General features: G+C 38.5%; 2 protein-coding genes across 5 annotated transcripts in view; both read left to right on the top strand.

The window, feature by feature from the left end:
• PPAT (phosphoribosyl pyrophosphate amidotransferase) overlaps nucleotides 1–17,464 on the top strand; it is a 43,149-nt gene extending 25,685 nt beyond the window's left edge. The window contains exons 3-11 of the mRNA XM_022563627.3: nucleotides 585–791; nucleotides 1,792–1,904; nucleotides 2,008–2,153; nucleotides 2,682–2,754; nucleotides 3,620–3,771; nucleotides 4,206–4,333; nucleotides 5,296–5,517; nucleotides 6,717–6,837; nucleotides 8,574–17,464. Of these exons, the coding sequence (XP_022419335.1) occupies nucleotides 585–791; nucleotides 1,792–1,904; nucleotides 2,008–2,153; nucleotides 2,682–2,754; nucleotides 3,620–3,771; nucleotides 4,206–4,333; nucleotides 5,296–5,517; nucleotides 6,717–6,837; nucleotides 8,574–8,839 (1,428 nt within the window). The 3' untranslated portion in view covers nucleotides 8,840–17,464. The remainder of the gene's footprint in view (nucleotides 1–584; nucleotides 792–1,791; nucleotides 1,905–2,007; nucleotides 2,154–2,681; nucleotides 2,755–3,619; nucleotides 3,772–4,205; nucleotides 4,334–5,295; nucleotides 5,518–6,716; nucleotides 6,838–8,573) is intronic.
• Nucleotides 17,465–17,690: 226 nt separating this feature from the next.
• Nucleotides 17,691–26,239, top strand: part of AASDH (aminoadipate-semialdehyde dehydrogenase) — a 35,365-nt gene continuing 26,816 nt past the window's right edge. For 2 of the 4 annotated variants that reach the window (XM_022563666.2, XM_089911960.1), the window contains exons 1-4: nucleotides 17,691–17,812; nucleotides 20,565–20,839; nucleotides 20,931–21,051; nucleotides 24,180–24,505. In XM_022563666.2, the coding sequence (XP_022419374.1) occupies nucleotides 20,610–20,839; nucleotides 20,931–21,051; nucleotides 24,180–24,505 (677 nt within the window). In that variant the 5' untranslated portion in view covers nucleotides 17,691–17,812; nucleotides 20,565–20,609. The remainder of the gene's footprint in view (nucleotides 17,813–20,564; nucleotides 20,840–20,930; nucleotides 21,052–24,179; nucleotides 24,506–26,239) is intronic. The other 2 variants (XM_022563640.3, XM_022563650.2) reach the window with 2 other exon arrangements.

The raw sequence follows: 26,239 nt of genomic DNA, 5'->3' as shown, positions 1-26,239 counted from the left end.
TATTTTTAAATTGTTGCAAATCTCCAAAAAATTTTTCTGATATATTTATTGAAAAAAATCCATGAAAAAGTGGACCTGTACAGTCCAAGCCTATATTGTTCAAGGGTCAACCACTTCTATTTGTCATTTCTATTTTTATTTCTCTCCCAGCGATGATTTGCTACACTGACTCAGACAAGTCATTTATTTGAATATTTCAACATGCTTTAATTTAAAATTACAAATAATTTAGTTTATTGTATTTGACAAATGTTAACGCTTAGTACATCTGTTCTTCAGTGTTTTATCAAAAAGTATCTTATAAAACAAGCACTTCAACATTGTGACTACATTAAATACCACTGAATTTTTCACTTTAAAATGGTTAATTTTGTTATGTGAATTTCACCTCAAATATATATTTTAATGCATCACAGTTCTTACAATTAGGTTAGTCCCCCCTCTGTTTTTTAAGATTAGAATTCTGCAGCACAGAGAAATTAAGTGAACTTCATTTTCTAATTTGGGATTGTCTGAGCAAAGGCATATAAAAATGCTACTAGTGTTTTTTTCCCTAAAATGAGCTCTTACTTTGACTTTGCAAGGGAATGGGTCTTGTAAATCACGTCTTTACTGAAGACAATTTGAAGAAATTATATACTTCAAATCTTGGAATTGGACACACGAGGTACGCCACTAAAGGAAACTGTGAATTAGAAAATTGCCAGCCCTTTGTTGTTGAAACACTTCATGGGAAAATAGCTGTGGCGCATAATGGCGAATTGGTAAATGCTGCTCGCTTAAGGAAAAAGGTAAGGTTTTTTTTAATGCATTTTCATGATTGTAATAAATTACTGAAAAGAAGTTATTGAGGAGCTTGGAAAAGGGTATTACCCTATTGTTGCTACCTGTTATCTAACTTCAAAGAACAACTGTATCAGAATTAGCTGGAGTACTTGTTATAATTACAAATTCTAAGAGATTCCCGCCCCCCCCAGAGTCTGGGGAGGGGCCGGTTGCTGAGTCTGCATTTTAATATGCTCCTAAGGTGATTCTGATGCACTGCTTTGGAGTTGAGATTTGTAAAATTGATTTAAGTATCCCCAGAACTTTGTCCTGCCCTCTTCTTAGCCTCTGCCATTGTCATTACTATAATACAGTTTTTTAGCTCCGAAATGAAAAAAAATTTTTTTATTCAATTTAAAAAATATGAAGTAAAAATTATTTTAAAACTCACTATTTAGAGGTACCACTGGAAGTTCCATTCTAAACAATACCCAGGGCATTATTTTTCGCCTAACCCCTTACCCAGATGCTAGACTTCACCTCTACACATTTCGCTGCATCAGGGATGATCAGTGGGGATGGATAGCCACCATCGCCACTACCAAAAAACCTGAGTTGAGAGTCTGCACTGCAGTGTGCCACTCTTACAGGAATGTGTCCTTTCTCTCAGGAGTGTCGAGGGCTGAAAAAGTTAGAACCATAATCCCAAACCCTCATGCCTTCTCCGTCCCCCTCCTCCAGCCACCCACTGCAGGTCTACATTCCATCAAACTTAGTTTTCAAAAGCTTTCCTGTATACCTCCTAAAGCACTTTTTTTCCTGTTTGAAAAGATTCAGAGACTTCCCATTGCCTCCAGCAGCGGTTCTCCGTTATTATGTATACATACCTACCATTGGTAGGATGCAGGATCCCGTAACTGAGCATCTACAGGATGCCTGATCTCTTTCTGTGATGGCAGGCTATTGGGTGAGGGGTGAGTTAAAGCTTCCCCTCTAATGACTGCAACTTTTCTCCTTTCCAAATAGCTTCTGCGTCACGGTATTGGTCTGTCAACAAGTTCTGATAGCGAAATGATCACCCAGTTACTGGCGTATACCCCTCCTCAGGAGCAAGATGACACCCCAGACTGGGTGGCAAGGTAATGGTAAAAGTAGGTCGAGTGTGCAGGTCTGGTAATGAGAGTTTGATCTTGCATGTGTTTGTAACTAAAATTATTCATTCAATTATTTAATTGATTCCAGGATTAAAAACTTAATGAAGGAAGCACCCACGGCATACTCTCTGATTATAATGCACAGAGATGTGATTTATGCAGTACGAGATCCTTATGGAAATCGTCCTCTGTGCATTGGTCGTCTTATTCCTGTATCTGATATAAATGATAAAGGTAATGAACTTCAAAAGAAATATAATTTTATAATGCTTTCCCAAGTCATTGTCCTACTATTGGCACACCCTGAAATCTGTAGGTATAAGGAGCTTATTGAGTAAAAGCTAGGTAAAAAGGAAAAAAATGACACTTAGTTTTCAAAGTACATTTCCTTGAGTATTTCTGAGCTGAGCCATTTTTAATATATTTAGTGGACGTTCCTGTTTTGTCCTGTCTGAGTGGCCTATTCATATCCTTTGCCCAGCTTTCTCATTTGTGCAGTATGATTTCAGCGATTTTCTTTTTGATTTATCAGATGTCTTATTCAAGCCATGAAACCATATTGTTTGAAGGAATCTTGGGATTATTAATTTTATCTTTGGTTCTAGTCAAATGAGGAACCATATGCTCTTGAAGTCATAGTAATGGATATTCTGTGAGCTCTTTTGCTTATCTGTTTGGTGTTTAGCTGTTCTCTTGAAATATGTAGCCTCTTTTAAAATTTCTTGAATTCAGTAACTGAATCGATTGTCTTGTGATTTACAGAAAAAAAATCTTCAGAAACAGAAGGATGGGTGGTGTCTTCAGAATCTTGTAGCTTTTTATCTATTGGTGCAAGGTAAGTTTTATCTCACTCAGCACATCAACTTTTTCCACGTGGATAAAAAAAATTTTTTTTTTCTGATGTCTGCAAGAATACATGTTTATAAATGCAGTTCCTTTTGTGCATTGTGCTCAGCAGTTGCACTGACATTAATGTCCCAATAATACCTTCTAATCCTGGAACTGGCATCCTGTTTTCAAAATACCATGAGACTTATTTTAGAAAGGAAGAATCTCCTCAACAAGTAATAGTTATGAGCAAAAAATTTAAGCCAGGATAAAAATGTTCTCTTTAGACTTCATGCTTTTAAAAATCAATAAAATATAGGGCTTTTAATTTTTTTAATTCTAAATTTGAATTTAGGGGTAACAGATTTATGGAAATTACTGCTGGAGGAATACTACTTTTCTTTTTTAAAATTTATTTATTTATTTGTCTTTATTTTTGGCTGTGTGTGGGCTTTCTCTGGTTGCAGCGAGCAGGGGCTACTCTTCATTGCAGTGTGCAGGCTTCTCATTGTCATGGCTTGTCTTATCGGGGAGCACGGGCTCTAGGTGCGGGCTTCAGTAGTTGTGGCTCACGGGCTCTAGAGCACAGGCTCAGTAGTTGTGGCGCACGGGCTTAGTTGCTCCGCGGCATGTGGGATCTTCCCGGGCCAGGGATCAAACCCGTGTCCCCTGCATTGGCAGGCGGATTCTTAACCACAGCGCCACCAGGGAAGCCCAGGAATACTACTTTTTAATTTTTTAAGCCAATAGACTTTATTTTAAATTGAGCCATTTTTCCTTTATAAGGGAAGGAACTCTGTGTGCTTTATAACAGATAATTTGCCTTAATTTGACTGGTTTATTTTTAGTCTTCTTTAATATTGTTTCCCAAGATATTACCGTGAAATCTTGCCTGGAGAAATTGTGGAAATATCCAGACATAATATCCAAACTCTTGATATTATACCAAGGTCTGAAGGAAACCCAATGGCTTTCTGTATCTTTGAATATGTTTATTTTGCAAGACCAGATAGTATATTTGAAGGTAAGTAAAGTATCTCTAACTATTGATATAAATCTATTATTTACCTCATTGAAACATGACAATTCTTGGGCCCAAAGGCTTACCTGGTTCTTTGAAGGCACATAGTTATATGTCGTGAATTTTGGGACTGAGCTTACAAGTCATAAAAGATCACAGTTTTTCCTTTTCATCTGACTCTTGGATTTTGTTTTCCTTTTAGGAGTAAGGATTATGATTTTCAGATATGTATTAAGGTTAATTCTCTTTTTAAAGAGTGAATTCCCCCAGTTTATGTGTTTCCACTTTAGATTAATTAATTTATTTTTGGCTGTGTTGAGTCTTCGTTGCTGCACGCTCAATTCTGTGGAGTTCTAACAAGCTAGTTTCTTAGAATAGTGATATGCTGTGCTATATTATACTAAGTAAACATTTGTTTCCTTTTCCAAACATTCCAGACCAAATGGTTTACACAGTAAGATACCGTTGTGGTCTGCAGCTGGCAATTGAAGCCCCTGTGGATGCGGATTTAGTTAGCACTGTCCCGGAATCTGCTACGCCTGCTGCCCTTGGTTACGCAGCAAAGGTATTTTCTCTTAATTAACACACAGTGAATTGCTCATTTCGCACTGAGATTAGAAGTCCATGTATATAAAGAGAAACTCATCAATTTACTGTAAGGAAAAAGAAAGTGTTGGTTCTTTTGCAAGAGTTACTTATTTTCCAGCCTTTTCATTCAATGGCACTATTTTTTAATGGGTCCACAAAAAGTTTACCCAAAGACTAGGAAAACGATCCCCTTCATTTAAAAAAAATAATATCATGACTATATGTAGAATTTAGTGGTAATATTTGCTTATTATTAAGTACCTTCACAAACCACTGGTGTATTTATTCCCTACTGAGTGTGGGTGATAATAAAGTTGTTTATGTTAATTTTGTATAATGTTCTTAGTACTATGCTTAATTTCATTTTTCATAACCAGGTAGGATATGTAATTATAGTGATCCTGGTGTATAATACCCAACATTCACTATGTTGGAAAGTTTAGTTTGTGAATTTTTAAAAGAAATAATATGCATACATTTTAGAGAAGTATTACCTTGTTAGATGGATAAGTCACCTCCTGTCCCTCAGAAAATATCTCCTTAGCCTACCGGTTTTAATTCATTTCCTGCTGACAATTTTTAAATATGTGAATTTTTCTGACAGTGATTTATTCTTTGTCATGTGTTCACATTCTTGGTGTTCTTTTCCAAGATAGAGAAATAATATGTGTTTAAGAAAGAAGCATTACAAATTCTAGCAAAATGAGTTGTTTTTCCTACTAAGTAAAGGACTTTCAATAATTTTTCTTTTTGCCTTTTCTTCCCTACGGTTTAAATAGTGAAGGAAAATTATAATCTGATGGTGGAGAGCTCAGAATAACAACCACATTTAAAATTTTTTACGTAGATGTTATAACAGAAACATGACCTAGAGAAAACAGAACCCTAGAGTTCTCTGTATATGTGCCGCTCATTGTACTTTTATTCCTTCTCTGTCAGTGTGAGCTTCCGTATGTGGAGGTGCTATGTAAAAACCGGTATGTAGGAAGAACATTCATTCAGCCAAACATGAGGTTAAGACAACTTGGTGTTGCAAAAAAATTTGGAGTATTGTCGGACAACTTTAAAGGCAAAAGAATTGTTCTTGTAGATGATTCAATTGTGAGAGGCAATACCATTTCACCCATAATCAAATTGCTCAAAGAATCTGGTGCAAAAGAGGTAAGTAATATTAAAACACCTATCCTAAAGCACCAATAATTACAATATGATAGTCATGAAAATTTTATGTTAAAAGTTTTATAAACCTAATTTTAAAACTAACAAACCACAAAATAGAATACTTTTAAATTTGTAGAGTATTGATTACTTTTTCTTTTTGAAGATATGGAAGCAATCCTAGTGTAATAAATTTGACACATTAGGTTATATTTTCAAATCTCAAAGCTTATTCTAACTAAATAGTTCAGTAATTCGAATTACTGAAGTGAGATGTCATTTACAGCTAATAGTTGATCAGATTTAGAAATAAAATCTATTGTGGAGAAAATGGTATAGAAAGCAGTATGACAGTCTATTTAGAAAGCATTACAATAGTAAAAAAGAATAGACACAAATAAACAAACAAAAGAACTGGAAATAGCTCATATATCTACCAGCAGGAAATAATTTAGTAAATCGATACATCAGTATGATGAAATACGATGCAACCATTAAAAACTATAATTATGAAGACTGCAAAACACGGGAAAATCTTTGCTGTTACAAGAAAGGTAAAAAGTAAATGTAGACACTGATTACAGCTGTGTAAATGTTCCTGACAAAAGGCAGAAAATAATGATAGATAAAAAAACAGACAAACACAGCTCTTTGTAGTAGTAGTAAGGTTTTTATTATATCCTGGTAGATGTTATTTTTCTTTTTAAAAAGGCTAAATAAGAGGTAGGCAAAAGTGTCATTCAAGTGTTAGAGGAAAAAATGAAGATGGTCCTAGGAATATAATAAATGAGAAATGACAGATCAGAAGAAAGAAATGTCCTTGTTAGTGGGTGACAGAAGGAAACAATGGGCATCTCTGTAAAAAGAACCCTTTACAAGTGGCTAACATTTTGAAATTCTTGTTCAGGACACTTTGGAGTCTAGGACAGGGCTGCTCAAGTAGGATTCTTGGTAATGAATTAATTCTAAAAGTAGAATTACTTTTAGAACACTGGAGTTCTATATGTATATCACATGATTTTATAGGATTCTTTTCCACCTATTATAGTGAAAGAAATTTTTTAGTATGCTTTATTACCTGTATGTTGTTAAAGTATTCTGTAAAACAATTTTATGTTGTATTTGTCAATGACAGAATTTTGCATAATTGTTCTTACAGTGAATGTCAAACTAATGAATGTGTGAAACGATTTCTTTCCAAGGTACACATTCGCGTAGCCTCACCACCAATTAGATATCCATGCTTCATGGGAATAAACATACCAACAAAAGAAGAGCTTATTGCCAATAAACCAGAATTTGAGCATATCTCAGATCATCTAGGTAGGTATTACAATTTCTATAAACTTTTATCTTTATTCATTTATTAACAGAAAATCCAAGCTTGTCAATCTTTACACTTTTAATAAAAAATAGTGTTCAGTATTTATTGAAAGTAAATGTTGTATGTGTTGAACAGATGAATAGTGATATGTGTGGACACCATAGTGAGTGCTGTGATGGAGAGCTAGGCTAAGGTGAGATCAGAGAAGAAGGAAGAAAGGCTTTCCTAGTAGAGAAAACTGCTAATCAGTTAAAGCCTCCCAAAGGTCAGATCAGAAGAAAAACAAAAGTAATTTCACCACAGATTCTAATAGAATAATTTGGATGTGAGTACAAATCAAAAAGTGAAAAGCTTATGTAGGCTTATCTTTAATAATGAGGTCAGAAGTCTTGGAGATGGAGGTTATCCTTGATAAGACATTTGCCTTTCAAATTCAGGTGAGGTATAAACTATAAATATCACATACATGTTCATCCATGTATGGTACCTCCACACTGATTGTTTACAGCTGCTGTTTCTCTTGACTGGTCATACCTGTACCTTACCAGTTAAATTTTTTTTGTAAATTTATTTATATTTTATTTTTGGCTGCGTTGGGTCTTCGTTGCTGTGTGCGGGCTCTTCTCTAGCTGCGGCAAGCAGGGGCTACTCTTCGTTGCGGTGTGCGGGCTTCTCATTGCGGTGGCTTCTCTTGTCGCAGAGCACGGGCTCTAGGCGCACGGGCTTCAGTAGTTGTGGCGCACGAGCTTAGTTGCTCCGCGGCATGTGGGATCTTCCCGGACCAGGGCTTGAACCCGTGTCCCCTGCATTGGCAGGCAGATTCTTAACCACTGTGCCACCAGGGAAGTCCCCAGTTAAATTTTTTTTTTTTTTTTTTTTTGCGGTACGCGGGCCTCTCACTGTTGTGGCCTCTCCCGTTGTGGAGCACAGGCTCCGGACGTGCAGGCTCAGCCGCCATGGCTCACGGGCCCAGCCGCTCCACGGCATGCGGGATCCTCACAGACCGGGGCACGAACCCGTGTCCCCTGCATCGGCAGGCGGACTCTCAACCACTGCGCCACCAGGGAAGCCCCCCAATTAAATATTTTGAATGTCAGCCAACTGATATATTGTGAGCACTCACTCTTTGCCAGGAACATATCTATATTATCATAATAACATCACAAAACTGATACAATTAGGCAATATTTCCCTTATCTGATAGCTGAAAAAAAAAGTCTTAGGAAAAGTAAGTGACCTTGAGCTTAAACTTGAAGTCTTTCGGACTTCAAGATCTGTTATTCAAGAAAATGACTCCTAAAGCCTTCTGAAGCCATTCTAGACTTAAATCCTCCACTGCTATTTTAAATTGTTATCCCTTACATTCCAATTTAAAATTAAAAAAACATAATAAAGGCCCTGAGTTTTACTGATTCTCCAGCCACCACCACCCCCGCCTTTTTTTTTTTAAGAGAGGCTAATGGAGAAAATTCCCTGGTGGTCCAGTGGTTAGGACTCCAGCTCTCACTGCCGAGGGCCTGGGTTCAGTCCCTGGTCAGGGAACTAAGATCCCACAAGCCACGCAGGCAAAAAATAAATAAATAAATTTTAAAAAATTAAAAAAAAAAGAGATAGGGGCTAAAGGAGAAATTTTTATTTTGGCCTATGTTTTTCTGTTTGTAACTATTCTCTGTTAAGGCAATTCTTCCTTTCCAAAGGAAGTCTCATGACCTTTTTCCCTGTCTTTCCCCCGCAGGAGCAAACAGTGTTGTGTATCTGTCAGTAGAAGGACTGGTTGCGTCTGTACAAGAAGGGATAACATTTAAAGAACAGAAAGTGAAAAGGCAAGATATTATGGTTCAAGAAAATGGGAATGGTCTGGAATGTTTTGAAAAGAACGGTCATTGTACAAAGGAAGATGTTATGGTTCAAGAAAATGGGAATGGTCTGGAATGTTTTGAAAAGAACGATCATTGTACAGCTTGTCTGACTGGAAAATACCCTGTGGAGCTGGAATGGTAGGTGCTAGGGGCAGACACGATGTTTCAAAACACAAAGTTAGTGGAGAAGTTATAGTGGTTACACCTCCATTCACTGTTACTCAGTACAGTGTGAAATGCCACATGCTTGTGTTATAAGTTTTGAGATTTTTCTCTGAAAAGGGTACCAAAGTGCTATGATTTCTTTAGTAATCCTAGATAAATATTTTGGTATTATCTAGGAACTTGGATGATCCTTTCAGTTTTATTTAGTAGTTTAGTACTTTTATTTTTAGAAATCGTATACATTTAACTTCAGATCATCAACAGTAATGCAACGAATCGGTAAATTTCTGTTCAAGAGAGGATTGCCAGGTACTCTACTCTCCCACAGGTTCTTAGAGAATTTTGTGGAATGTTTGAGAGTTATGGAAATTCAGTTATGGAATATTTTCATAATTGAAACTTGCTAATTACATATAAAACAACAATATGTGGTATTCTTTTTTTTCGCTCAAGCATTGGCTAGCCTTTTTCACCTGGTCAGAGGAGGCAGGTGGTCAGTGGCATTTGCCAGGTCCATGCTTTAAAGAGTTTGCAAGAGGTTAGACTAAGGTGTTGTGGTTCAAACAGGACATGTGAGTTAAGTATAACATTTCATGCAAACCTTGAATCCATTATACCCCAAAGTTACCTAGCATCAAGAGTTCTCTTTAAAAAAAACAAAAAACAGAAGAAACACCTTTTTGTGCCTCACTTTCCCCACCTGTGCAATGAGGTGCTTATATTACTAAATTAAATAACTTGCAGCAGTTATTTTGGTGGTTAGAGCCATTATTCCACCCCTCAGTTTTAAGACAGTGCATGATTATTAGCTTTTGAAATGTTGGCCGTTGGTCTGCAATTGAGATTTCAAGAGGGAGACATACAGCAGTAATTTGCAACCTATCTTTGAGATGCTCTGAGAATGACTGTAAAAACATGGCTGTGCAAAATATTTTCCTACATTTGACTAGAAAGTATGATCCATACCACTTAGTGCCCTTATAGTAGAAGCCCAGCAAGTAACCTGGTACATTTGAAGTAAAAAATAATTTTTTAGATTCTAACAAACCTTTTATCGTTAATTTGATTATATGCTTTTTTAATGAAGTGCTTGATCACTTGCAAATATACTGTGTATGCAATGAGATGATCAAGTAGAAACATTGTAGGGGCCAATTTTATGGAACAAGGAGACAACAACTTTTTTCAGTTAGCATGCTCATCTAATTCTGAGCATCAACGTATCACTTTTTCTACTTTGTTTTATTGGGATCTAATGAACTAGATTTTTTTAAAAGGTTTTTGTTTGTTTGTTTTTTAACATCTGAGATTTAAAACTTTAAAATGACTTGCCCTCAACCCTTGTTTATGTAAGATTTTGAAAACATAAAAGTGTTTGTTTCTGTGTTATTACCATGCTTTGGTGTACATAGTGTCCAAATCCACCTAGAATTGTAATATTTATTAATAACCATAATCTTTTGTCTTCATTTGGTATTTAGTCTCACGTGTTGTATCATGGCAGGCCAAGAGAAAATGTTGACAGCTCTTTAAGCCCATGTGCAGCGGGCAGCAGTGGGTCAGATAACCCTGTGGTGGTACCACAAGCAAACTGGCATCTGAATAAAGCCCTGGGACCATTTGTGTGTATAGCCTCTTGCCTTAAATGTATTCCTCATGGCAGCATATGGAGGAGGCAAGACCTTATGGGTCAGTTTTGAACCAGCCTTACTTTGATTTTTTTAAAAACAAGAGACTCAGGGAAAGTACTAAACCAAAATCTCTGATATAACTGTTGTGTTTTCCATAGTTTTTATTTTGTTTTATTGAGATGCTTTTATAAAGGAAAATGGTACTGTGACAGTCTGGTAATTCTACAGATTTCTTACTCTTTCTCCATCATGGCCTTTTATTTCACAAGTTCCTGAAGCGTGAATTACAATTTTATACCAGTGTAATCTCAAATGTTGTTTAACTGCTTCAAATTTTTATAGGTATTGTAAACTGCAGAGCAAATGAGAAATGTGCTTTCACAGGATCTATATTGTGAACTAAACTAAACCTACTTTTTGTGACTTCCTTGTGATGCGTTGGTGACAAATACATGTAATGAGTACATTGAAATATGTGTGTGTACTTTTTCTAAATAGTGACTTTCAGGTACTGCATTATAGTGAACAGCACAAGTGACAGTCACATCCAGGATCCATTCTTGGCGCCAGCTAGTCATATCTTATTTCTCTGGTTCAGGCATTTCAGTAAATAGACCATCTCTTATGAACCAGGCAAAACTGCTGGCTGAGTAGGAGGGACAAATAAAGTAAATAGAAATGCAGTGCTAAGTAAGTGCTATGTTAGTGCCAAGTTCTGTGGAGACACTAGCAAGAATAGGGAAGGTGTCACAGAAGAGGAGGCTTAGATTCCCAAACTGCGTGTGTGTGTTGGGGAGGAGTACTTTTAAAAATAAAAATAAAGTAGGTACATGAATAAACTGTGGTACATCCAGACAATGGAATATTATTCAGCCTGAGAAGAAATGAGCTGTCAAGCCATGAAAAGATGTGGAGGGAACTTAAATGGATATTACTAAGTGAAAGAAGCCTATCTGAAAAGAGTACATACTGTATGATTCCAACTATATGACAATCTGGTAAAGGCAAAACTATGGAGAGAATAAAAAAGATCAGTGGTGGGCTTGCCTGGTGGCGCAGTGCTTGAGAGTGGTTGAGAGTCTGCCTGCTGATGCAGGGGACACGGGTTCGTGCCCCGGGCCGGGAAGATCCCACATGCCGCGGAGCCTGCGCGTCCGGAGCCTGTGCTCCGCAACGGGAGAGGCCACGGCAGTGAGAGGCCCGCGTACCGCAAAAAAAAAAAAAAACAAAAAACAAAACATCAGTGGTTGCCAGGAGCTGGTGGGGAGAAGGATGAATAGGTGAAGCACAGGGGATTTTTAGGATAGTGAACATATTTTGTATGTTACTATGATGGTGGATACATGTCATCATATATTTGTCCAAATCTGTAGAATGTATGACACCAAGAATGAACCCTAATGTAAACTATAAATTTTGGGTGATAATGATGTGTCAGTGTAATGATCACCTGTAACAAATGGACTACTTCCGGGGGAGGGGGGATATTAATAACGGGGAGATTATTTTATGTGGGGGTAGGGGGCATATGGGAACTCTGTACCTTCTGCTCAATTTTGCTATGAACCTAAAACTACTTTAAAAAACAGTCTGTTTAAAAATAAAGATACCAGGGTCCTACCTCTAAAGAAACCTATCAAAATAATACATGCATATAGTTAAAAATGAAGAAAATAAAGAGGTCACTGCCCTCTATAGTCCTCTGTAGTGCGTCCACATTTAAATATTTTTTCTGTTGTTAATCTCTATGTTTTAAACAATTAGCTCATACTATTTACTTCTTACTGTACCAACTTTAGATATTATCTCTATTTCTTCCCTGGAATCTAGCAAAGTTTGCTCTGACAGGTAGACTTAAGTTCATCATATTAATATGATTAACTCAAGTACTTGAGTTTCTGATGCCTTTCTTAGGGTTTCAAGTAGGGTGTAGTCAACTCCTCTAAGGAAAATTGCCTTCATGTTTCATAAAGAGGTCAAAAAGAAAATCCAGCCCTCTCAGAAAAAAACTGCTCACTCAGACATTTTAGAGAAAACTGCAAAAAATGCCATGTAAATTTATGTTTTTGTGTTTAGAAATTGTCTTCTCATGTAGCTGAGAATTTGTTGGATGGCAGGAACCAATGCTTTTAACCTTTTTAGAATTTCTTTTTTTTTTTTAACATCTTTATTGGAGTATAATTGCTTTACAATGGTGTGTTAATTTCTGCTTTATAACAAAGTGAATCAGAATTTCTCACTGCACTATGACAAACAGAAAATGATTACACAATGGAGACGCAAGTGGGTGCTTGCACTCTACCTCAATCATTGAAGATTGCTTGTTTGGCTCCACTGATGGTATGTTAGATGTGATGGTTAATTTTATGTTTCAGTTTGGCTAGGCTTTGGTGCCACGTTGTTCAAACACCAGTCTAGACGTTGCCTGGAAGGTATTTTTTTTTACCTGGGATGAACGTGTAAATCAGTAGGCTGTGAGTAAAGCAGATTACCCTCCGTAATGTGGGTGTGCCTCATCCAGTCAGTTGAAGGCCTTAAGAGTAAAGACTGAGGTTTCCAGAAGAAGATAGAATTCTCAAGACCGCACCCTAGAAACCCTACCAGAGTCTCCAACCTGTTTCAAGGCTGCAACATCAATTTTTTTTTTTTTTTGGCCACGGCATGCAGGATCTTAGTTCCCCAACCAGGTATCGAACCCATGTCCTCTGCAGTGGCAGCGCAGAATCCTAACCACTGGACCGCTAGGGAATTCCCTCTAGAGAACTTGAACGGGCTCACTCTTGCAAAGAGCCTAACTTCCCTCATCCCTCCGTTCTTTCACAATCACCTGACAAAAATGCCAAACCTGAATGAACCCATGGGCAGCTGAGCTCCCTTAGAGTAAATCACACACTCCTGTCCCAATTGTGACGTGGGCTACAGTGCTACCAGAGCACATAACAGGGACCTAACCTTGTCTTGGGGTAGGGTCAAAGGTTTTCAATTTTTTTGTTGTTGTTGTTTAGAAATTTTTTAAGCGTTTTTTATTTTTTTAATTTATTATTTTGGCCGTGCTGCGTGGCATGCGGGACCTTCCCCGACCAAAGATCGAACCCGTGCCCCTTGCAGTAGAAACGCAGAGCCTTAACCACAGGACCTCCAGGGAAGTCCCTCAAAATTATTTTTGAAATAATTTTTATTTTCAAAAGAAACAATGACATTGACAACTGAGAGATGAGTTGGGAAGTAGCTGAAGAGAAGCAGTGAAATGGGAATGTACCAATAGATGTGCAAAGGATCAGCAAGGTACTGGGGCAGGCATTTGATACTTGTTGGGAATTGGAATGATGTAGTAAATAGATGGGGAACAGTAAAAAGATAGTTCAGGAAACAGGTGCAAAACACATGAATCTCTGCTGTCAAGAAGGGATTAAATGAAGACAGACTTGGAAATAATGCAGCTGTTACAGGTTCTATGAGAAGTGTAAGTCACCGTTTGGGAAGGCTTGTACCCTGTTTAAAATCTAATGAGCCAGTTTGTTACTGTTTCGTGGTAGCGGACATGAGATTCCTGGGTCAAAGAGAACTTCATTACTCATGGCAAAAGCAGTATCCAGAGCTTCATGTCTGTCAATTCTCCATGCCTCCTAAGTCCCCCTCGGGTAACTAAGATAGACAGAGATGGATGTCTGCACACACAGTGGGTTGCATTACAGGAAAGGAATACTAAGTTTGGGGGGATTCATTCCTTTTACAGTAAGTGGAAGAAAGCTTGCTGCTTGGGGAAGACATTACCTCAGCTCTGAAGATTGATCACCCCGAACAACCCTGAAAAATGACCTGGATAAAGAGCAGTCAGTACTTTGCATTCTTTGCGTACCCAGTAAAAATTTGCAGGGACACTCGGGGCCCATGGCAAATTGCTCTTCCCAGCAGTATGCTAGGTTTATGGGATGGGGGTTGGAGGAGGATGGGTAAATTCTCATACAAGGCTTGAAGAAAGGCATTGAGGAGGTGATGTTAGAACTGTTTTCATAAGAGGAATAAATGTTGATCAAGCAGGTGTGGGGAGGGAAAGGGTTTTTCAGCCTGTGACTCAGCCAAAGCACAGGTGTGGAAACTTGATAAGGGTTTGGTAGGCTCAGAAGACTTACTAGGGTCTTATTATAGCTGGATCTTACAGTACCAGGTGTGGGGAATGTGGAGCATGGGGTGAGGAAGCAGTAGCCAACTGTGAGGGATTAGGCTAGAAAGATAACGAACTATCTTGTTTACCTTGCTAGAGTCTGAATGTCATGCAGGCAATGAGAGGCCACTGAAGCTTCTTAAGCAGGAGAATGCTGTTACTGCTCTGGTGTATGTTTTAGAATGATCACTCTAGATTACCAGGTAAAAATGAACATAGTCTTCTACATTTGCTCCCTCTTAGACCCCCTGAAAATGACAGTGAAGGGATTTTTAGAGTCACAAACTCTCAAGGATAGAGCGAAAGAGATAACAGAAACAAAATTTTAAAATCAAAAGCAAAGGGCTCGGAATTCCTGGGCGGTCCAGTGGTTAGGACTCTGCGCTTCTACTGCAGGGGGCATGGGTTCAATCCCTGATTGGGGAACTAAGATCCCGCATGCCGCATGGCGCGGCCAATAAATAAATAAATAAACTCTTTTTTTTTAAAAAAAAGCAAAAAAGCAAAGGGCTCGGCTGATTTGGAAAAGCTAGACTAAACCAGCAGTGAGCAAAGCCGATAAGCAATCCTATTTACATCATAGAGCACCCTTAAAAACGGAGAAACTGGCGTTTGGAAGCAGGGGTAAAGATGGTAACTAAAAGGATTGGAAGTTCACTTAGGAATGAGTTATACCCTTATGCTACCTCCTATCACCCTTAAGCTTAACTCTGAAGGCCGTTTTGTTTGGGAGAGAGTAAAACAGAGGGTCTTTGGAGGACATCAGGCACCTGGAATAGAATTAAGTGAAAAATTTTATACTGAATTCTGAGACCCTCCTCCCACCCCTGCAGCCCTTTTCTCTCACTTGATTTTCAAAAAACTTGCTCCACGGATTCAGAGCTTCCAATCAGCTTTTAAATGCCCACTTTTAAATATGATCAGATAATCAATGATTATTACCAGACACCCGTGGAAGCTTCTAACATGAAAGAATCCAAAACCAACAGAAGAAATAGAGACTGCAAGGGGGGAAAAAAACTAAAAAAAAGCTATCATTAATATCAGAATTGAAAAATGATATCTTCAATAATGAAACAGACATTACCTGGCAGTAGTTCAGAGTCTACTGTAGCCAAGCAAGACTGGAAGGGCTTTAGGGAAACACTAACCAAGAAGACCTGAACTAAGATAGCAGTAGTGGAGATGACGATGTTATCACTTAAAGAATGCAGATGGGGGGCAGGGGAGGAATGCAGATTGCAGGCCCCTCCATCACTAGAAAATGAATTCAGAGCCTCTTGGGATGGAGATCCAGGAATCTGGAATCTGTGTTGTTTAACATTACCACAAGCGATTCTGATATAGACAGCTTGGCATTGGTCTAGAGATTGGGGAGAAGAGGTCGTAGGATCTAATTGCATACAGGAGGGTAAAAAAGAAGTTGGGTGGGAGTGGATATCTAGGGTTTCTTTACTGTCTCACTGGGTGGATAATGGTGTCATTTCCAAATATAGAAACAAAGAGACACCTTTGAGTGGCCCCTCCCCAAATAAAAGACCGATAGTACAACCTGGTGAAAGTCTCAAGGGCAAGTGGAGGTATCTCTTGCTTGGATTACTGCTACAGTTCCTTGCCACCAACGCCTAAGGACACGAAAGCATCCTATGCCTTTTCATGTATCGTTTATTGATGCCCGGCTGCCTCCTCAGTCCTTCCCCTAGCCAAAACAAAACCAAAACCCTGATTACTTTGTAACTGAGCAAGGGATCCTGCGTGCCGGGTGCAGAAAGCCAAACCCTTTGACAGCAGGTGTTTGCAGCAAAGTACGGGTTTATTTGCAGGGTGCCAAGCAAGGAAGTGGGAGATAGATCTCAGATCCACCCCATCTTGGTCTTTGAGTTAGGGACGTTTTAAAGGGGAAGAACAAAGAAACTGGGGTTAATCACAGTCTTCTTACATTTCTTAATCATGGTTTTGTGAGTCAGGTTGTCTCCAGTTTATGATTCTGGCCAGGTGATACAGGTCTGTGAGCTCATCTTGCCTTGGAGAAACATCCTGAGTTTGTATGTTAATGATGATGCATATATCTACAACAGCAATTTTAGTACATTAACGATGTTATCAACAACAGCAGTCTTACTCATCTGACTTTGATTAGTGTTCAGTTAACACAGGATTAAGGTCAGAGAGGACAAGAAAGGGAATACAGTTGTGGAGGGAGAGATTAATCATAAACTCAGTATGGGGGACTCGGTTTCAATTTCCTCTCTGCTACCGGCACGGTAGCTTTAAAAAATATCACTATTACTGCTGTTGACATTTTAGATAACTAACTTAAACGCCTCCAACTAAAATTCCCTTAAAAACAGACTTTTATTCAGCGTATAGCTTAATTAACTCTCCTCAGACCTGTTTTCTTTATAGCTCCTGTCGAAAGTTAAAATTTTCTTAGTTACCGTTTAAATTCATCTCTTCCAATTAAAATGTCAGCCTACTTATGACAGGGACTTCGTTTGCAGGCTTTATTGTTGAACAGTTCCCCACAGTGTAGGGCAGGTTATAAAAGTCCAACGCATGAAGTCCAGTCACTCTTATTTCACAATGATTTCATCGCTCTTCACGTTAACTCTACGTAATATCTTTATCCCCACTTTGTGAACGAGGAGACAGCTGCTTGGAATTAAAGTTTCTTGCCCGGAATTTCTTGGCAAATATGAAAGGGTATGACTCCAACTGGGTCAACTTCAAAGTCCTTGCAAACCCTGTCCAAAACCCAGCAAGACCGGACCAGAGATCTGAAACGAAACCGGCCAGCAAAGTAGCCAACACTTCTCTTGCATTGGCTCCGCAGCTCCGGGAAGGGGCGGGGCAGCAGGACGCTGCTTGCCCCGGGTCGCTCGTGCTGACGTCAGCAAGGCGACGGGGAAGATTTCTAGGAAGCCGAGAGCCCGGTGGGCTGCGCGGTGGGCCGGCTTTAAGGTGTTGGTTTATTCGCTGTGTGTGAAGAAGTGTTGGGGTTGGATTGTCGGGAGAAGATCCGGACGGGCTCGGACCTCCCCGCTACCCCCTCACCCCTACGCCTTCTGAGTGGGTCTCGGCAGGAGGCTGTATCCACTGGGGACACGTGCGAGGGAGGCGAAGTACGAAGACGCCTGCGGCTGACTGCGCACAGGTTTGCTTAGCTTCCGGGCAACCGCCTGGCCTCGGAGTTGAATCAGTGGTGTCTGGAGGGATGGAGTGGTGCAAAAGCTGAACTTGACCCGTGTGCTCTCCCCTCACCCTGCCTTAGACCCTCTGCTCCTTATTTCGAATGGAAATAAGCCTACCCTGTCTTGTTAGCGTGGTTTCGAAAAGCAATTGAAAAAATGTGTTGGAAGGTATAAAGTGCATTGTTATTAAACGTAGTTGCTTAGTGAAAGTTAAGAAGCCGGTGGATACGGGACAATAAAGTTTTTAGATTATTTATGTCTTTAAAGTAGCCAATAACCTAGGAAGAGCCCCTGAGACTTCTGATGACTAAAGTAGCAGCCTCTACAGATATAAAGTAGCAAATATCTTAAAACTTAATGATCCCATTACATATATAATCTGTTTATCAGATTTTGCTTCTCCCCCGCCCCCTTCTTATATGGTCCCAGAAATGTTTGGGCATCCAGTTATTATAGCGTTCTTTATTGGAGCGAATGTATTTATGATTCACTTAATAAAAATGAAAACCTTAGACAACAAGAATAGATTTTGCCTTAATTCTCTATAGCAGCCACTGGGAAACTGGCAATTAAAAGTTTAAAAACATCTTAATTGTTGTATAGATATGTGTGGCGAATCTTGTAATTTGTCATAAAAAATGATTTTTTTAAAAAGAATTTAATCCATTTTATAATCTTGCCCCTTACTTTGATGTCAAGGGATTTTAGATTATAGTATATTAATTAGATTGTCCTCCTGTGGAAAATTAACTGCTGGATGTGTTTTTGCATTAAAACAATGCTTTTTTTTTCCATGTAGACTATAACTTTTTGTTAAAATGCTTTAGTATAATACATTCTGTAGTATAGGCAATTTGTTATTCATTTGGGGAGAGGGAAGCAGAAGGTCCCCTTCTGCACTAACTGCATCTTGCAGAATGGACTCATTCCCATAATTTTAGTGCATGTTATGGAAAGCTTTCCTTATATTTACGTAATGGTCATTTGTGTGTATGGGGAAAGCTTAAAAATTTTATCTTGTGCATCACAGAAAGAGCTAGTATTTATAGAAAAGACTGTAAGTACTAAAGTTATTTTATATTTTAAAATTTTGTGTTTAGAAATCATGGCATTTCCAAACCTTTTGGGTGTCAGCAGTTATTGGTTCATTTTGCTGTCTTTAGAAATGTTTTATTTTCTGTAATTGATATTGATTAAATGACATGGATGAATCAGTAGGGAAATGAGTTCAAATAACTATAAACAAATAAAAAACTTGAATGATTAAAATAGACTGTTTGATAAATCTTATTTGCTTTGAAATCCAGAAAATAAATTTCACAGCGGGAAAACAAAAATCACCTTTACCTTCAAGGAAATACTAGGAGTTGTGAAGTTTTTTTGTTGTTGTTCAGTCATCCCTAAAGTTTCTTTGATGAAATACAGTTTCAGATTTTCCTTTTTTTTAACTTTAAAATTTTATTTTATTTTATTTATTTATTTTTGGCTGTGTTGGGTCTTCGTTGCTGCGCGCGGGCTTTCTCTAGTTGCAGTGAGCAGGGGCTACTCGTCGATGTGGTGCTCGGGCTTCTCATTGCGGTGGCTTCTCGTTGCAGAGCACAGGCTCTAGGCATGCGGGCTTCAGTAGTTGTGGCGTGTGGGCTCAGTAGTTGTGACTCGCGGGCTCTAGAACACAGGCTCAGTAGTTGTGGTGCACGGGCTTAGTTGCTCCGCGGCAAGTGGGATCTTCCCAGACCAGGGATCAAACCCGTGTCCCCTGCATTGGCAGGCAGATTCTTAACCACTGCGCCACCAGGGAAGCCCCAGATTTTCTTTTTATAGAATCTGCATTGAGAAGCCCAGAGAATATTGTATTGATACAATAGTTTATTGAGTTGTAATACTATATTTAGAGTCTAAATTTAAATGAACTTATTGACAATTTAAAAATCAAACTAGAGGGAATTTCCTGGCGGTCCAGTGGTTAGGACTTGGCGCTCTTGGGTCCCTGGGTTGGATCTCTGGTCGGGGAACTAAGATGCTGCAAGCTGCCAAACAAACAAACCAAACAAAAAAACAAATAAGTAAATATCAAACTAGAGTATGAAGAGCTTACTTCTTAACAATTATAAAAGTGGCTTGCTGTGTTATAATAATAATAAGCACAGTTTTTATATACAGGACTAAAACTGGATGGATGTAAAGGTTTTCTCTCTTCTTTCTATCAGAGGTTGGTTTTGCTTTCACCTAAATTCAGCTCCTAAAAGCAGACTTCATTTGCATTAGTCTTTTCAAATTTACCATACAGGATTGTAACCACTTTATTTTAATCAATCTGTAACAACTGAAGAAAAATGAAAAAATTAAGCATGTGGTACTTTAAATTTGCTTTTATTTTGGGTAATTATTTATTATTATTCATTTCTTTTTTACTTTGTGTTCTGTTTTGAGAGAATTCTGCATTTCTGCTTGTTTCATCCTCATCTATGTATATACCATTCCCCTCTCAAATTTTCTTCCACCTCTGACAGGGAGTTAGGTTGCTTGTATCAAAATTTCAACCTCATTGTTCTCAGCAAAGTTACCATAGACAGTTGATAGTTCAGAGATTCTTTAACTGTGTGTCTTTGATGTAGTTATTTTTCTGAGGAGTGATTGTATAGAATTTTTTCTCTACTTCCCGCCCCCCAGCAAACTCCCTAAAACTCATTGTCCCCCTAACATTTCTGGAAATAGGTAGAACTCTCTGCTACCAGTGATGTTCAGATAAACTTCAGTGAAATGACTCTTCAGGAATTGGTGCATCAGGCTGCCTCCCGTTATTCGGATAAAATAGCTGTATGTTTTGATGAGTGTAACAACCAACCTCCAGTTTATTACACCTACAAGACTGTGGTTAATGCTGCTTCAGAATTATCAAATTTTCTGCTGTTACATTGTGACTTTCAAGGAATTTGGGAAATTGGTCTCTACTGCCATCCTGGGATAAACTTACCCTCTTGGATTTTAGGGTAATGTTTTTTAGAACTAAAAATTTGATATCTTAAAGTAAGATTATTTTCAAAAGATATTCTGTGCTGACTCTGTACTTTGTTTCTTTAGAATTCTCCAAGTCCCTGCTGCTTATGCACCTATTGATCCAGCTTCACCACCAGCATTATCAATTCATTTTATGAAAAAATGTAATCTAAAGTATATCCTTGTTGAAAAACAGCAAATTAATGTAAGTGTGGGTATCTAAGTTGTTTGTTTATATTTTTATGTGTTACATTTACTTTTCAATTGAAGGGGTCCCATCCCCTGTCTTGATTTCTAAATTCACTAACTCAGCAAAATTTCTTGGTCTCAGCACTGACATTTTGGGTTGGGTGTTTGTTGTGAGGCGTGTCCTGTACATTACAGGATGTTTAGTAACCCCCATGGCCTCATCTAATAATTGCCAGTAGCACCCCCTAGTTGCAACAACCAAAATTGTCTTCAGACATTGCCAAACGTCTCCTGGAGGCACCCTCCACCCCGCATGCTCCACTGAGAACCACTGCTCAATGGCATGGATGTATCTTCTAGCCTCATAATAATGTATTGTGCATTGTTTTGAATTTACTTTCTCTTTCCAAAGTTGTTTTTATAGTAGGAAACTTTTATAATACTTGATACTTTTATCTTGGTGTATTTATGGCAACTTACAGTGGTCAGCAACATTAAAGAACTATATCCAAGCTTAGATTTTGAAAAAGAGATTGGCACTTAAACCAGTCCTTTCTGGAAAACTAAATTTATTATTTTTTTTTATTTTTAAGTGACTGCCAACCAGAGATCTAGCCAAGAAACACTGCTTTAGGGGCAAGAATTGGTATTATATGTTAAGCAGGGTACCCCATGTTTCATTATTATTTCTTCATTTCTTGTTTATAAAATATTGTTTTACCATGGAGAAAACATTATAGAAACTATATTCAATTTAGCCTATTATTACCCATTACCTATATGAATCATTTTACATTGGGGGTAACTTAAATGAATTTTACCTATTTGTGTATATGTGTGTGCATCTATATCTGTAATATATAGCAGTAAGACAATTCAAAAGCTTCAGATATTATATGGAGGACTTCCTAGAGAATAATGGGTATTAGAGTAAGGCCTCCAGAAAGAGACAATAAAGTATTAATTTGGTTAATAAATATTTTCTAGGTACACATATATCAGTGTCTGGCCACAGTTTTCTCTTCTGTTCCTCACATTGGTTATTTGTTGATAAGTTAGAAAGACTAAAATGAGGATGTGATATTCATTTTTTAACAACCTTGATGAAAGTTTTATAGACAAGGTGGGTGGGTGGGAGAATTGTCAATATCAAGCTATTCTTCCTAACTGCATATAGGAAGGAGTTGAGTACATAGCAGCAAACCCCACAGAAAGTACCTTGCTTCCTGTTCCATGATTTTGATGATGGTGTAAGTGTTCTTCCTTCACTTAACACAGGAGCAATCAGTGTATTTATTGAGCATCTACTGTATGCCCATGATCCACTAGAGTAGTGGTTTTCAGCTGGCCATGATTTTACCTGCCAGGAAACATTCTGCAATGTCTGGAGATATTTTTTATGGTCATGATGGAAAGGGGGTGCCACTGGCTTCCAATGGGTAGAGGCCAGGGATACTGCTAAAAACCCTACAATGCATAAAACAGTCCCCACAAAGATTTAACTGTTGCAGAATGTCAGTAGTGTTTAGATTGAGAAACTCTGCACTAGAGACAGGGTGTTTGGGAGGGCATTGGTATGTGAAAGCAGTCTAAGATATGATTCTTGCCCTCTAGTTGCTTATATAGTTGGAGAAAAAAGGTTAGTACTTCCCAGGTCTGCATAGTGTGATATTGCCCTAAGTGAAGTATACGTAGCCCAGTAGAGACAGGACAGTTTTAATGGAGGAGGATGGTTTTTGAGCTAGGTCTTAAGAATATGTGGGCCTTAATTTTTTTTACATTACAGGATATACCACACCTTACACCTAAAACCACAGCACAAACACAAACAGAAAGGTCCTGGGTTGTGATCTTTTCCTCTCATTTAAATTGATTTCTTTATTGTGAAAACTTGTTTTGCTTCATTAAGCTGCTGCTTATCAACCTAAAAAGATATACTCAAAGGAAACTTCTGTATTAATCTATTTCCATCTACCAAGTAACTGAGCCAGAAACTCAGCAATCTTCTCAAGCTCACTCCCTATCCAGAAAGTCATCAAGTCCTATTGATTCTTTCTTCATAGACCCTTTCTATTTCTGCTGCAAGAGACCATTCAGGCCCTTATAGCATATCTGAATTGTTATGAAAGGTTCATTAAAGGCTCTCATTTATCAGAGTCTTGCATATAAGTCTCTCCTTGACAAGCAAAGTCTAGTCTGTGCTACTGCCACTTTCAGTTGGATCCCATCACAGGTTAAGGTCTAAACTCCTTGGTGTTCTTGGTGTTGAGTATACAGTTATTAAGGATTAGCGTCTCATCTCCTATCAACAGCACTACTTATCTTCTACATCTTCCCCAATTCTGCAGCTTATTGGAATGCTTACTGTTCTCCATAACACCAGCTTTGTCAGGTCAGATACTGTGTATTGACTTGTTTGTTTAAAGTACCCCTCTTTATTTGGAGAATAGCTACTTATAACACACAAATATTACATATGAAGAATCAATCTCTGACTTTCCAGGCAAGTTAAGTTCAGCCTTCTCTGTTCTCATTCATGGTTTTTTTTTTTTTTTTTTTCAATTGACTGATTGATTGATTTTGGCTGTGCCGCGGTATGTGGGATCTTAGTTCCTGGACCACGGATTGAACCTGCGCCCCCTGCAGTGGAAGCATGGAGTCTTAACCACTGGACCACCAGGGAAATCCCCTGTTCTCATTCACATTTAAAGCATATTTCATTATCACACCACATTGCACTGCAGTTGTGTGTTTTTATGTCTCTATTTTAAAGATGAGTTTGAAAGTAAGCACCGCACTTTACTCTTGGAGGTTTCTCATTTATCTTTTTATTCTTGGATATATAGCAAGTACAGTTGACCCTTGAACAACTCAGGGGTTAGGGGCACTGACTTCTGCACAGTGGAAAATTCGCCTATAACTTTACAGTTGTCCTTGTTACGCGCATCCACAGATTCAACCAACCTCGGATATACGTGGACCTGTGCAATTCAAACCCATGTTCAAAAGTCAGCTGTACTTAAAAAAAAAAAAAGCTATGTTGAATGAGTAAATGAACACTTAATATGCTGTATATATTCTATATAAAAGAGAATGCGTTTTAACATATTAATGTTGTAAAACTTTGTTCCCCATTTAACATAGAAATTCAAATCTTCCTATGAAACATTGTTGAACTATGATACGTTTACAGTAGAACATAATGACCTAGTACTCTTCAGACTTCACTGGAAAAATGTTGAGGTGAGCTTGATGCTAAATAATAGCATAAGAAGAGAGACATATGAAAAAGAAAAAATGACAAAGAGCGTGAATTCTGAGAACAGCAGTAAAGAAAAGTCAGAAGAGCACATGGATGTGAGGCTAAAACATTGCTTGGCCTATGTTCTCCATACATCAGGCACCACGGGGATACCTAAGATTGTCAGAGTCCCTCATGCGTGTATAGTGCCAAACATCCAGCACTTCCGGTAAGTTCTATCCTTAGAATCCTTAAGAACTTGTAATTTAAAGGGAAAAATGAATTTTGAAATACCTGTTCTTTATAACTCTTGTTCCTAAATTGACAGTCCTAAGTACTTGGGTCTCTTGTTTCAGCTATATCTGAACTTTAGCTCTCTTTAGCAGAGTAGGGCTTTACCTGTTTGATCCAGGCCTGGGGCCAAACAGCAATCAAATGATATGGCTGGAAGCTTTGCTTCTTAATTATTAGTAAGAAGAGAGGAAACATTCCTGGCAGAGGTACCTACAGAGGTATGGGAGAAAGAAGGAGTTTGGCTTGCTAGAGTGTACTGGGCAGAGCTGAAGAGTGGGAGGGTAGGAGTCGTATGACCTGAGGGGGCAGGCACCTGGTGTGCTCTGTTGGAGAAGTTTGAACTTAATCCAAGGAACCATTAAAAAATTTTTCATTTCATTAAGTTTACTCTTGTAGCATCGTTGAGTTGGTTTTACTGTTATGGGAAATGAGAAATCTCTATAAAGTTGAGATTCTCAACTTTTGAAGAAAGGAGGAAATAGAGGAGGAAGGGAACCAGAGAGGAGTAGGCTTAGAACATCAGAGGAGGAAACAGAAATAGAAATGGAAACCTCATAGGACACATCTGTAATTTTATGTCATTATAAGTTTCATGTAATTAAAAATTTTTTAGTAACCACATTTAAAAAGTAAAAAGTGGGGACTTCTCTGGTGGCGCAGTGATTAAGAATCCGCCTGCCAATGCAGGAGACATGAGTTCGATCCCTGGTCCGGGAAGATCCCACATGCCGTGGAGCAACTAAGCCCGTGTGCCACGACTACTGAGCCTGCACTCTAGAGCCCTCGAGCCACAACTACCGAGCCTGCGTGCCTAGAGCCCGTGCTCTGCAACAAGAGAAGCCATCGCAATGCAAAGCCCGCACACCGCAACAAAGAGTAGCCCCCGCTCACCACAGCTAGAGAAAGCCCATGAGCAGCAATGAAGACCCAACGCAGCCAAAAATAAATTAATTAATTAAAAAAAGTAAAAAGTGAAATTAATTTTAACAATATATCTTATTCAGTATACCCCAAATATTTTAATATGTAATCAATATAAAAATTTAGTGAGGTACTTTACATTTTTTTTTTTTTTTAATTTTTAAAATTTTTGGCTGCGTTGGGTCTTCGTTGCTGCACAAGGGCTTTCTCTAGTTGCAGTGAGCGGGGGCTACTCTTTGTTGCCGTGAGCGGGCTTCCCGTTGCAGTGGCTTCTCTTGTCGCAGAACGTGCAGGCTCAGTAGTTGTGGCTCGTGGGCTCTAGAGTGCAGGCTCAGTAGTTGTGGCGCACGGGCTTGGTTGCTCTGCAGCATGTGGGATCTTCCTGGATCAGGGATCTAACTGGTGTCGACTGCATTGGCGGCAGTTTCTTAACAACTGTGCCACCAGGGAAGTCCTACATTCTTTTTTATATACTAATTATTTTCAAAATCTAGCACGTATTTTATACTTAAACATCTCTATGTGGACCAGTCACATTGTTAGTGCTCAATAGGCACATGTATCTAGTGGCTACTATATTGGATGCCCAGGTCTAGAAGGAAGGAATGGTTAAATCCTGCAGCGGTATCTATTGTAATTGGCAATCTGTTTTTTTTTGGTTTTGTTTCGTTTTTAATATTTATTTTATTTATTTATTTATTTATTTAAATTTTTGGCTGCGTTGGGTCTTAGTTGTGGCATGCACGAT

This window comes from Delphinapterus leucas, chromosome 5 (assembly GCF_059928025.1).
Source record: "Delphinapterus leucas isolate spDelLeu-1000000601 "Yukka" chromosome 5, BTC_Dleu_Yukka2, whole genome shotgun sequence".
Taxonomy (NCBI): domain Eukaryota; kingdom Metazoa; phylum Chordata; class Mammalia; order Artiodactyla; family Monodontidae; genus Delphinapterus; species Delphinapterus leucas.
Note: the sequence above shows the minus strand (reverse complement) of the source record. Positions and strands in the feature narration are given on the sequence as shown.